The sequence below is a fragment of the Akebia trifoliata genome, chromosome 3 (genome assembly GCF_017979445.1).
Source record: "Akebia trifoliata isolate Shusen 1 chromosome 3, ASM1797944v1, whole genome shotgun sequence".
In the NCBI taxonomy this organism is placed as follows: Eukaryota; Viridiplantae; Streptophyta; class Magnoliopsida; order Ranunculales; family Lardizabalaceae; genus Akebia; species Akebia trifoliata.
In genome coordinates, this window is record NC_141377.1 from 34,823,965 (window position 1) to 34,837,796 (window position 13,832).

General features: G+C 33.8%; 1 protein-coding gene across 1 annotated transcript; it reads right to left on the reverse strand.

Annotated features, from left to right (window-relative positions):
- Positions 1–1,050: 1,050 nt before the first annotated feature.
- Positions 1,051–8,493, reverse strand: LOC147406567 (PHD finger protein ALFIN-LIKE 3-like). Its single transcript, XM_086434663.1, has 5 exons — positions 8,037–8,493; positions 7,898–7,930; positions 5,895–6,123; positions 1,771–1,906; positions 1,051–1,679 (listed from the first exon to the last, which is right to left on the reverse strand). The coding sequence occupies exons 1-5, from the start codon at positions 8,134–8,136 to the stop codon at positions 1,407–1,409; spliced, it is 771 nt and encodes a 256-aa protein (XP_086290789.1). The 5' UTR covers positions 8,137–8,493; the 3' UTR covers positions 1,051–1,406.
- Positions 8,494–13,832: the final 5,339 nt, after the last annotated feature.

Consider the following 13,832-nt stretch of genomic DNA (forward strand, 5'->3'; position numbering starts at 1 on the left):
AAATCAATCAAGCATGGTTTTTTTGGTTTGAAATCATCTACACTAGTCATTTTGTCAAGTTTTTAGTCGAGTTTTCCATGTATTTTAGTTGGAAAAAATCGAAAAATGAAAATGCGTGAGTTTTACCAACGTTGAACTTACTACTTTTTATTGTCCATTTTGACATTTTCTTACAAATTATCGAACTCAACAATAAAAAATGGTGGGTTCAACAATAAATAAAACTATTGAACTCAACAATAAATAAAAAGTGGTGAGCTCTACAATAAATAAAATTACTGAATTCGATAATAAATAAAAAGTGGTGAACTTGACATTGTATAAAAAAAAACATAGAATCTTAGTTTTATTCTTCATTTTTTGTTATATATCATCGAAAAAAAAAAAAATACATCTAAATGTTCAAAATTAGAAGTATATCATTTCTTGACTTGTTTGGAGGTCTTAAAAAAGAGTCGTGCCGGACTAACCTCAAGATTGTCCCTCATATGACGTGAGAGTATGTAAGAACCCTAGATGTTTTTTAACTCATATCTTTATGAAAAGCATCTATGGTTCCTACACGCTTTCACGTCACAACGTGCTCTATGAGGTCACTTCAGCATTATTCCTTTTATAAAAAAAAAAAGTATTAAGGTTCAAAACCCCACCTTCTCTGACTACTAACCACTTTCACAGCCATCAATAAAAAGGTAGTATAAAAACAGGAGAGCAGAGGGAGAGATGGGAGGAACGAAGAGGTGGCAATAGCGAGAGGGAAGATAGGTGGATGCAGTAGTGGTCGTAGCAAAGATGAAGAGAAAGGAGGTGTTGATAGTGGTGGTGTTTGAACGAGGGTGGCTTTCAAAAGTATCAATCTCGTTCATCCTATCTTCACTAATGCACCAAACAAACAATTAAGAAAAATACAAGAGTCATGCTGGAGTGACATTACAATTGAGATTGTTTCACACATGGCAGATGTGGAGGTGCACACATAACCATTGGTTCCATACACACTTCCACGTCAGCAATGTGTTAAATGATGTCAATTTTAATATCATTCCAGCATTTTTGAAAATAGAAAGGCCTGTACAAATTATGTCCTGAATTCAGAGACCAAATTTCATGTACAAAGATGCAGAAAAGCCTGCCCAAGTATTTTAAGGAACATAATTCTGAAAGAAAAGAACAAAAAAGGTATAATGTATAAAAGATATTGCCTATCAAACCAAAAAAAAAAATGCTGTCAGGACTATATAAACAACCATGCAAATTCGGAGAAACTGAACTCCCACTGACACATGACATGTCGATGCAATCATCAACTTCTATAAGCAACTGATTTTACTGCTGCTTTTAGTCCCACAAACTTCAGAAACTTAGTTTTAAATGGTGTTTATGAACTTCCAGACCTATCGATCCTCTTATGCTCTTGCCCTCTTGTTGCTGCAAGCCGGACACTTGTACTGCTTAATGTGCTCGGCCCTAGCAGGTGTGATCTTTACACACTTACCATGAAACCATCTCTCGCACACATCACAGCATATCCAAAACTCACCACTCGCGTAACTATCTCCACAGGCTCCACAAAGCGAAGCCCCCTGTTCATCATCGTCTTCGTCCCCACTCTCATCCTTGTCTTTCAAGGGGGGTGACGTCTTCAATCTCTTTGTTTGGGATTCAGGCAGCTGGGGTTGCTGAGAAGGGCCAATCAGAGAAGGAGAATGAGGCACCAGAGTAGTAAAATTAAGAAATTCATGCATAAATCAAAATAAAATTAGTCCTGACCATCTTCCCACTTGGTTTGCTTTTGTTGCTGCTGATGGGAGTGGATGTTGATTTCTCTAGTGATTGCTTATTGACGTTCCCAGTCACAGCTTCAAATATGGTTGGTACATCATTCATCATCTGGAAAAGCCTCTTTCTGTGATCAAAATCCAGACAATGTAATATCTACATGAGTAGCAAAGACAATTTGGCTTGGATATTTATCAAACACAAAAAAAAAGGCTTGGATCTCTAAATATTGCAATTGTAAAAAGTATAGTGAAGTGTACTCTGAGCTGTCAAAGCAAGCTTCATACCCCTTCAGATGGGGTTTTCCAGACACATGGGATGCTGAGGTGGCAACTTTGAGTAGATGATCACCTGGACAAGGAAAAGAACCCTCTCCCCTTCCCTCTTTCAAATTCAACCCTACCATAAATCATGCTTTACCGCATGAATGACAGCCCTTGAAATCTTACACTTTTCATCAGAAAATAATAATAATAATGAAAGAAAAATTCCCTTATCGCACATGGAAGAGGACGACTGGGCTGAAACTTGCCAGTTGGAGAAGGGAGGAGGTAGTCCAACAGATGGCCCCTTTCAATCCTGCACCTCAGCTGCAACGTGGAAACCGTCTTTGCAGGAATCCAGGTCTGTTGCGTCTTGGCAGGGTACCATCCTCTGAAAAATATATCCAGGTTTTATTCGCAATAATGCTAGCCAGGTCTGTTGCAGGGATCCAGCTCTGTTGTGCATTAGTGTGCAAATTTGATATGAATAGGACATGTGACCATGTCAACAGTGGCTTTCTTGACTATACGATGAGGAGAATGGTTTTTAAGACTAGATGGAAGGAAAGGCTGTGGGTATGCCTTTCTATGGCATCCTTTCTTGTATTGGTGAATGGTTCACTCATTGCAAGTGCCACCGTGCTCAAAGAGTGGTTCCCTCCCACAACCCCATGTAATCCAATCAAAATATCAAAGGAGGCTCTAAGGGGGAAGCCCATTAATGACACTAAATACAAGGTGGAAAACATAGTCTATAGTTGGATTCTTCGGGAACTCAAGATGTTTGTGAAAAAGAAATACCCTATCTCATTTCCTTTTCATCTGTGGTGGAAGCCCAAAGTAGGATTACAAAGAGACTGATGTAAAGGGTGACCTCATAGTGCTTGAGAGAGAGAGAGGTTTCCTTAATATCTTATATTCAGTTTGCAGGTACACTTTTTTCTTGAGGCATCTTACTCTCAGCTTAAATGCATGAGATATGTTCTCTGTTACTTTGGAACAGTTTCAGGATTGTGTATACATTTTTAACAAAGACCAAGTATTAGGAGTTGGAAAGTGGGTGATGTTGATGATTTAATAGCAAATTTGGGGTGTAGGTTGGGTTGTTTCCCATCCATATATTAGGGTCTTCTTCTTTGGGCAAGCTACATAACCAAGGCAATTTAGGATCCAACTTTGAAACAATTTGAGAGGAGGCTAGCATCTTGAAAGAAAGACTGCCTATAGAAATGGAGTAAGCTTACTTTGCTTAAAAGTTCATTTGTCTGGTCTACCAGTTCATTGCTTACTTCTATTCTCAATTCAGTGTGCAAGGCTAGCAAGATTGAAAAGCAAATTTCAAACATATGGGAGACAAGAGAAATACGACTTAGTGGAATGGAAAAATGTGTGCCCCAATGGAAAAATAGTGAGAGAGCATATCACTGAATGAAAGAAAAGAACATACAAACAGACAGAACAGAGAAACAACAAGGAAACACCATTCCTCCATTTAAAAACCAAAACTTTAACGTGTATGCCACTCATATGGTAATTGAATGATACATAATTAAACATAATGACCTTCACCTTCAAGATAATCGCTTCAACATTCAACTCCTTGGCGTTTCTTATGCTCTTTTCAAAGGTATCAACAAATCACAAAGTGGGTTAGAATCCTAAACCATCACCAACTCCTTTCTCCATCACAGAAATCATAGCCTTACAGATCCCATCAATTCTCTCGAAATCAAAATCAAAATATTTCCACCACCTTACGTTTCTTCATCCTAGCTCACAAGGGGGGGGTGTGTTCATGATAAAGGTGATATAGCCGATGGAAGATTTGCTAATATACGATTGCATATACAGTTTGTCATGGCATATTGCTCTAATGATCAAAGATTTGCCTATTGGAGCGTTAAAGTTTTTTTAATCTATTTTCTCCTATAAATACCCTATTCTAACCCCCCACCCCTATTCCTACATCATTTTAAGCTATTTCTTTTACTCTTGTACTTACATATACTCTCTTTAAACCTTATTTGTACAATTATTTTTTCAATTTTTTGGGTCTATGCATTCTAATATAGTTGTTAAACATGACAATATAATAAATCACAATGAAATTGGTAATAGAAGATTACAAAATTATTTTATACTAGAATTATTGTATTGTAATAATTGTAAATTCTTCCTTTTTTTATTTATTTAAACAAAATCTAATTTTTTGTGATATGCCACCGCATATACTATTGAGGGATTGCATATGCACACACACAACATATGCATGATCACACATAATAGCATATGCTATGTAAAAGCATTACTTGGGACTTGAGTCTTAAAGGTATTTAAGTGACCAAGAATTAGATTTGATTTATGACCTCTCCCATTTAAGCAATGCACTTTTCTCTATAGCAAATGAAGATAAGTAACGGTTTTTGTTTTGCTCAATTTTTCACCAGGCACTTCATCTTGTGATCCCCTACCGTTTTCAGCTTCTACCATGTGAAGTGCTCCAATTCCATCCAAAATAGCTTTTCTTTTCTGTTGTTGACAACTAGCTTAGAAAAAAATTTAAGGATCATTTGATTTTTCAGAGGAAGATCACTGTAGACTATAACTTAATGTGCAAGGCTAGCGAGAATTAGTTGACCACATGTTCCTCTATTACGGTGTGCCAAGGGAGGTATGGAATTCCTTCTTGTCCCTCTTTAGCATGTTTTGGATTGAACTTATCCAATCCCGCACTCTTTCGATATTCGGCTTTGAAATTCACATGTACAATCCTTCTTCAAGTGTCAGATTCTCACTCTTCCTTCCTATCCAGCCGATTGATTTCATCCACAACAATTTTCTTTTTTGCTTAAATCTGACCAAAAGATTCCTTGTTCCAGACCTAAACTTTATCCTTAAGAGCTTCCTACTTGCATGTAAAGTGAAGACCCAGCCTACCATAGAAAGAGAAGGAATTCCAGTATTCAACGACATTTTCATGGAAGTTCTAGGAGACAAATGACTGTTTTGGAGAAGGATTGGATTCCAACAGCTCCTGGGAGTGCAAGAAGACAAAAACTAGCGAAAAGCCGATGCAGTTCAGACCCACTTATGGTTTCTCACATTTATTAGATGCAATTCCATCCTTTAGATTATGATATATGATTGTCCCTCCACTATTTCAAAATTTTAAAATTTTCCCTTACTTATAATGCAATAGCATGAAGTACCTTTTGAGCATTTTATCCCTAGTTTTCCTCAATCCTCTTAATTTCCAAAGTACTCCCCTTAAACACCTAGCCGATGAAGGACAGTTAATTATTTAAGTGTAATATGCCATAACAAATAATGGAGGTCAACACTACCAAAAGATAAATCCTCAAGGAATTGCCTCATCAGGAAGCTTCCATTCATGTTCAACTCTTCACAAGCACAACAAGCTTCACCTCTAAATCTATAATGAAATTATGATGATGAACTAAACAAGAAATGCAACCAAGGGCCAAAAGGATATGGTTGGGAACTTCTGAAAGTGCAGACACATTGATTGCACAACAATTATCAATAGGGCTAGCTATTAACGATTGATTCACTAAGTTAGTCCCACTGAAAGGAAATATAAATCACAATAATTCGCAAATATATAATCACAAGAATGAAATTGAGAATGCCAAGCCTTGAAATGGACAAATATCCCCGGCTAAAATTTTATGACCTGGATAGTCTTCAACCATATAAAATCAGGAATTAAATACTACTTAATATATATTAAAAAACTCCAACAAATTTTATTCTCGGGAAACATAAATAATAGAGAAATATGAAGGTATAATTGTCATCATTTAACAGCAAGTATCAAATAACAAATCTTACCTGTCATCCTTGTCAAATCCACAGCGTGCACCAAAATAGAAAGCAACAGAAAGCAACCATGCATCGCTGTGAACAGAAACTAGTGATAACCAGTCCCTTTCTTGCATCCCGTCCCTGGCAAAATTTATGCCAAGTGCAGGCTCAGGAAGCTCAGCGGGTACCTCGTCAGCAGGCAAGCTAACTTTCCATGATTCATTTGGAAAACCATAAAGACACAAGTTCTCCTTCTCTGTGAGCAAACCGTTGATATTTCAGACACAGAATGCAACCCTCTTCACCAAAAGACTAATCCATAGGGGCATCGAGGATTATCTAAACAGAAACAAACTGATTTTATAATAACTACTTCAAAGCTAATATCTACTAAAAGAGAAAACCTCTCCATGATAAATAAGCCATAAAAAAATATTCAAAACAACTTCAATTTTTTTTTATAAGTTTAAATTTTATTAATAAGGGGACGAGATGGCCCCGAAGAACAAACTTAACAAAAAGAGGGGTGGAGTCCCACTATGGATCTTCTAAACAACTTCAATTTTCAAGACATCAGTATTAAAATTTTGGTGCGTGACTAGGCACGGGGCTCATTTTGGGTAAAGTGCTGATATCTTCCAGATGGTAAACATTCGTCTTAATAGAATTAATTATCTTTCTGGTAGTTAGTAAAATCTAAAACCAGAAGTAATATGTATATAAAACATAATATTGCAGATAATAGCAATCCATCATTAAAATCTGAAAAATGGAAATAAAAACTGAACAAATTTAAGATAGATAATGACAAGTATAAGTTTAAAGGTTCCAAAAAGAGAGCACTTATGTGATTTGTAAGAAAATCATCAAAAGAAAAACAACAATTATAGTAATATTTCAATAATATTATATTTGATGCTTCCAAGAGCAATGAGGTTGATGTTTAAAACAACACAGACATTCAAATAGGCCATCAAATCATCAACCCGTTACCATCAACTGGAAGGTATGCCCCTAAAATAAGACACACCCGATGAGTAGACAAACCAGACTATCATAACCTTTAGTTATTGGGCTAAAAATTGGGGCAACTGAAAATATAAGGTGAACCGTCGGAATTCATACTATGAACTCTACTATAAGAGACATGCATAAAATGCAGTCTAGGGAGCATGATCAAATTTATTGTGCTATAAAGAAATATAGTTGGGTATAGAATTAGGGAAACCAAAATGACATAAGTAATTTAAGAAAATTATCAACAAAATCGAAATAGAAAGGTAGCTGAAATTTAAAAAGATGCATTTACGAATAAATTTGCAGGAAGGGTGGTGATTTTATTTGCTGAAATACCACACAATGCATTTACTGTTCATGACGCGTATAATGGGACATAGAAACAAGGAAAACTCCCAATTGAAAAGCGTGTGAAACACTATGATCCCTAGTGCTTGGGGGGCAACCACTCCCCCACCTAACAATTCAACTCTGAGAAAGAAAAAAAAAATTGTTCAATGGGCTGGAGAACGAAGTTTGATATCCATGCACATAAATGTCAGGTCATCTCAGTGTCATTCAAGACCGAGTAGGATATTCAATGTGAATTGTACTGCATATTACCCAGCTGATATTTTGAAAATATCGGCTGAGTTGACTGGGTTTTTGTATTATTTTATTACAATAATTACATTTCTAAATTTTTAAATAAAAATATGATCTTGCCAATAAACATTTTCTAATCCAACTTATTCCATAGAAAAACATAATTAATTGCATATATATATATAAATAATTGTAAACCGAGTCAAATGGTTTCTGTCGTCCAAAACAGGATAACTCGGACGAGTCAACTTGGTATCCATGGGGGCCGCCAAGACAAGACAAAATACCAAAGATTTAAAACCATGACTAGAAGTATAGTAGAAATAACGTAAGTTGATTCGCTTTGAAACATGCTTTTTTTGGAAAATTAAAAAATAAAATAAAATATCCTAATAATATCCAGTAATAAAGCAAGAAAAAGAACTCACCAGGATCACATAGCTGATAAAACTGCTCGAAATCTGCAACAACAACAACAAAATACAAGAAAGAATTATCATCGAAAATACAGGAAGAGAAATAGATAAAAGGAAATAAATGGGGAGAATCAAGAGAGAGAGGCGGAACCAGTGGTAAGAGCCCGGACCATCCCAGTGCGTCTGCCCTTAAAATCATTGTAAACGTCTTCCACAGTTCGAGGACTGTGAAACCCTAGATTTCCTTCCATTCCCCACAAAACAAACAAAAGAAAGCCAGAAAGATCGAAAGTTATTAAATCTGTATAGATGAATGATAATAAGAGAGAGACAGATAGAGACTAATGGCGGATTGCAGAATAGATTTTGAACTAGAGAAGGATATTGAGAATCGCGTACAGAGAGCAGAGAGAGAGAGAAAGAGATTAGGGTTTCTATGATAAACTTTGATGAATTAGTTGGGGAACTATTAGGTAGAAACTACTGTTATTAGTTCAGCTCAGATTCAAAGTTTTGGAGAAAATGGACGACAGAGAGAGACTGGGCTGGGGCGAAGGGAGGAACTGGTTCTGGTTTGGGGTCGTTTGGATTCTCTTTACGTTTCTATTTTTCCAAAGAGTCGTGTATTTCCTTACGCCCCCCCCCCCCCCCCCCTCTGACACACTTTCCCTGACGTGTCATGATCTATAACCACATATTTTTTACCCTCGAGATTCGAACTGACACATATTATGGGACTGAAAATTTTGTATCCCGAGGAAAAGATTTAACGATTCAGGAACATGCCACATCATGAGACGTGTGTAAGAGGGGCGTCAGAAAATCATTATTCTTTTCGAAATTATCTTTGCTACAACAGTCGCGATCCAGAACGGTATCCCTTTCCTATTGCAACACAAATTGTCCACGTGGCATTTTTATTGGATAATAAAGCAAACTACGTGTCATATTGAAAACTGATTGATTAAAAGCCGCAAGCGGAACCGTATCTCACCACTAGTAATACTGTAACACATTTAAATGGTTGAAAGAGCGCCACATCAGCTATAAAATTAGATTTCACTCTTAAAATCTAGGAGAGTTTAGTAGCCATTCATTTTTAAAGACATGTATCTACATCAAAAAACTTATTTTATTTTTTTTATGTTTTTTATTTATTTATCAGATCTAAATTATGATCACAAGATGTTGAGATGTTAGTTTTTTTTTAAATACCATTCTCACAATTGTTTAAAGTGTGATACAATGTTAGAGCAGAAAAAAGTGTGTTACAGAGGATCTGCTTCCCTAAAAATTCAATTTACTTTAAATTCTATCCAAAATTACACTTAAGAAGAAACGACATCTTACAACGACCTGGTTCTTACCATTATCATTAGGGTTATAACTTGATCCGATTCAAATCGAGAATTGAACCAAATCATCCTTATTATATGAAATTGTGATATTATATGAAATACCATTATCATTAGGGTTACCATTAATGACTTCTTTTTTGGACAGATTAATGACTTATTATATGAAATTTCATTTTCATTATTATTATTTTTTTCATTAAAAATATGTTAGTTCCAAGCATGTTTTTAGGATAATGACAACCCATAAAATCAAACTGAACCAAATCATCCTTAGATCAATTTGGTTTGGTTTGGTTTGGCTTGGCTCGATTCTGATTCTTATTTAGTGGAATCGACCTATGTTAGGTCAATTCTAATTTGGTCTGAAACTAAATCAAGTTGCACTATTAATTATAATGAGATAATGTGGAGTATAAGTGAGTTGACACCAAAATTTGGTTCTCACAAATGCCCCCACCTTCACAATTAAACTTGATAATTTCTATTGGCACTCCAACGTTTACTTATTTCACTCCAATTAAAAATATTAAAAAAATAAGTAAATGGTTGTGAATAAGTAAAAGTTGGGGTGATAATAGAAGCTTTCTTGCTTTTTCTTTATCTTTTTTTGTTGTTGCTAGATTTCTATTTTTTGGGTTTAGGATTTTATATGAGCCTAATCATAATCGTAAACAACTAAGAAAATTGTGTTGAACGAGTATTATAATGTTTTGTAACATTGAGATTATAATTTGAGCCAAACCTTTATAACGTTTGAATAATGTGTTTTCATCTTTAATTGGGGTGTGATAACATAGCTGCAATTGGCAACCCAACTTTTACGTATTACACCTCAATTAAAAATAAAGCAAAATGAGTGAATAGTTAAAAACAAGGGTGTGTTAACTTACACGAGTTACGTAAAATCACATGTTTGATAAACAAACTCGTACGAGTTGGCAACTTTTCAACTTTGATCGGGTGTGATAAACAATTTAAGAAATTAGGGTATAATAAGCAAAAGTTGGTGAGTGACTAATATCTCTCTAAATAATTTAAGAAACCAGGTGTAATGAGTAAAAGTTGGGTGCCAATAGATTGGTTAGTTCATTTGCATTGTCCAATGACAAATGAGGTTTGGGATCAAGTCTTCTTCTTGTTTGGTGTGGAGTAGTGTATGTTGGGTATAGTGAGATATCTCTCGGTGGAGTAGTTTCAATTGAGGGAGAGTTTCGTCTTTCCAAGAGGTTGCTTTGGAGTTTAATGTCGTTCGTGATTTCTTAGGGCCTTTGAAAGGAAAAGAATGCTAGAATGTTCGAAGGAAAATTTGTCTCGAGTCATAATTTATTTGTATTGATCTAGGGTTTCTTTATTTTTGGAGCAAGATCTTTAGGGAGTTTAAAGGGATGTTTTTTTAGTTCTTCCTTGTATGATGAGATTGCATTTGTAATTTATCAGAGACGTAGCTTTGTGTTTGCTTCTTTTTCTTTTTCCTTGATTTTTGTTTTTGTTTTCCCTTTCGGTAGGTCATTTTGATTTGTCGCTTGTACTTGTTTTCGCTTATCTATAAAAATTAAAAAAAAAAAAAAAAAAACATCAATTTTATGTAATTTTTAAAAACCCTTTTAATCAACATTTTAAATTACAAATAAACCCTTTTCATACATGAATAGAGCCTCTTTGATGAGATTTTCCTCAAACAGTCTTTGACTTTAGGTAGAAACTTGATAGTCCATTTAATAAACTTTCTCTTTCTTAATGTCCGCTCAAACTCATCTCTCGTTGTTTTATTTTTTACAAATACCTAAATCATCTTTTTTTCTCATATTTTTCATGAATTTAGCTTTTTCAAATGTGATTGTGACCATTTTCGAAGATGTTGATCATGAATGTCAGATGGAGAATAGTATACTCCTAATTTTTTATTTTAAAATATATATGTTGATTTATTTCAACTATTTGTAAAAAAAAATGAAGAATGGAGTTAATATTCAATTTTTTTTTAAATATTAAATCATAATTGTTGATTATGGTGTCTATTTCGTAACTATGGTATCTACATTTTGAGTATTTCAATAAGATTTTTATCCAATATTGAAGTTGAAAAATACGGACAATGAAAACAAAAACAAAAACAAAAACAAAAACAAAAAAAAAAACAAAAATCATAATTGCATTTATAGTGTCGAGCTCAACATTTATCATCAAGTTCAACAATTTTAAAAAATTTTGATTTCAAATAAATTGCAGTGCTATATCTGATATATATGTCGTAATTGATCCTATTGTCAAATATGTCATTTTTTTAATACTAGCCATTGTGATTGATATATCAACTACAATGATGGATAATCCGTCGCACTAGCTTTAATTTGAAAATGTTAAAAAATGTTGAACTCGATAATAAAAAGGGGTGAACTTAACACTTTGAATGTAATTTTTTTTTCTAGTCTACAGTGCTGGAAAAAATATTCTTAAAATACCTAAAAATGCATATAAACATAATGGACACTCGAACAAATAATATTAAAAAATTATACAATCCCAACTTCGTTGTTGTGTTTTTCAATTTTTTTTTTTAATCGTCGAAATAAATATGTTCAACATTAAGAGTATATCATTATCCATTTGTCATTAATGGTAAAAAAATTGTCCAGAATGGTTGCAATTGCCATTTGAAAACCTAAGTATACAAAGAAGATGAGAAAAAAAAAAAATGTTTACTAAATGGACTATCAAAGTTGCCCCTAAAAGTTATGGACTATTAAGAAAATAAAAAAAATCTCACACATGGTATTTTAAGTAATTTCCCCATATAAAAAATAAAACCCTAAGCTTCGTTTTGGGTGCACCATGTGAAGGGAACATCATTATAATATATTATATATTATATATTTCTTAGGACATTGTTTTACTTTTCTTTGACAATTTTATAGATAAAATTATTATTTATTTGCATTGTATCATACAAGATTATTGGGAAAATTGCTTAATAGACTGAATGGAAGGGAATTCTTTCTAAATAATCCTTGACTTTTGGGCAATATATTCTTATGATTTTTTATAAGAATATCCAAATTGTCATTTTCTCATATTCTTCACATACTCGGGTTTTTCAACGGGATTGTGATCATTTTCGATGATTTTTTTTATGATGAATGAAGAACGATATATTCCTTATCTTGAACATTTAAAAGTACTTTTGTGATTTGCTTTAAGGATTTATAGTAAAAGATGATGATAAAGAAAATTGAAAATCTAAATTTTTATAGGATTTAACTATAATGTTTGATCTGATTGTTCATTTTGTAACTACAACATTTTGGGTATTCTAAGAAGATCTATCCAGTGCATGGTTGTAAAACTCGTTTTGACGTCTCATTTTGTTCGTGAACAAGACCTAGTCATCTTGGACGAGTTTTCTGATACATTTCAAATGTCTTGTTCAAGAATGAGAAAATTGAATATAGATTTTAAATCTTGTACAATACATATACTTGTCCCGTCTGTCTCGTTGGTCGTTGGGTAATATCGAAATGACTCGAGAGATACTTCTCAGACGAGTTTTGAAACCATGATCCAGTGTAAATGTCAAAAAATGGAAAAAACTGAATCACATTTGTAGTGTCGAGATCAAGGTTGAAAATTGAAAATTTTAATCACAACAATTAGAAGTTTCTATATGGACAATTCCACTTGTTGGACTCAATGATACAAAAAATATTGATTTCAATAATAATAAAAAGAATGTTGATTTTAATAATAAAAATGTTGACCTCACAATGAAAAATTGATGATCTTAGTGCTGCAAATGTGATTTGGATTTTAGATTTTTTCTCGAGCTGGGCATTGGATAAATCATTTCGAAATACCCAAAACGCATATATTATAGTTAGGAAACGAACACGATCAAATATGTTACAACTAAATCTAAAAAAAAAATCGAAAAATTCCAAGTTTGCTTAGTATCATTTCTTTTCTTTTGCAACTCATTGAAATAAAATAAAAATACATACACGTTTAAAATTAGGTGTATATTATTATCCATTTGTCATTCACAACGAAAAATCGGTAATAATTACAATCACAATTGAAAATTGATGTATGTGAAGAAGATGAGAAAGGGATAATTTGGATATTATAGAAAGAATAATGCTGAAGTGACCTCAAAATCGAACCTCGTATCACACATCTTGACGTGAAAATATGTAGAAACTATATATGCTTAGCAAAAAAAAAAAAAAATTTTATGTGTGAAAATAATGCTGCAGTGACCCCAAGCTTCTATCTAATTTCGCACATTTTAACGTGAAAGTACTTAGGAACCACAGATGCTTAGCCAAAAACACATTAATGGTTCTTATACACTTTCAAGTCAGGATGTATGCTATGAGGTACTATCTCGGGATCACTTCAGTATTATTCTAAAAGAAAAGAATAATGCTAAAGTAACTTAAGATTGGATCTCACATCGTACTCCCAGACATGAAAGTAGATAGGAATCACAAATGTTTTCCTTGAGATTTGAATTAAAAAGTATCCATGGTTCATATCCACTTTCACGTCAAAATGGGCGATATGAGATACAATCTTGTGGTCACTCCAGCACG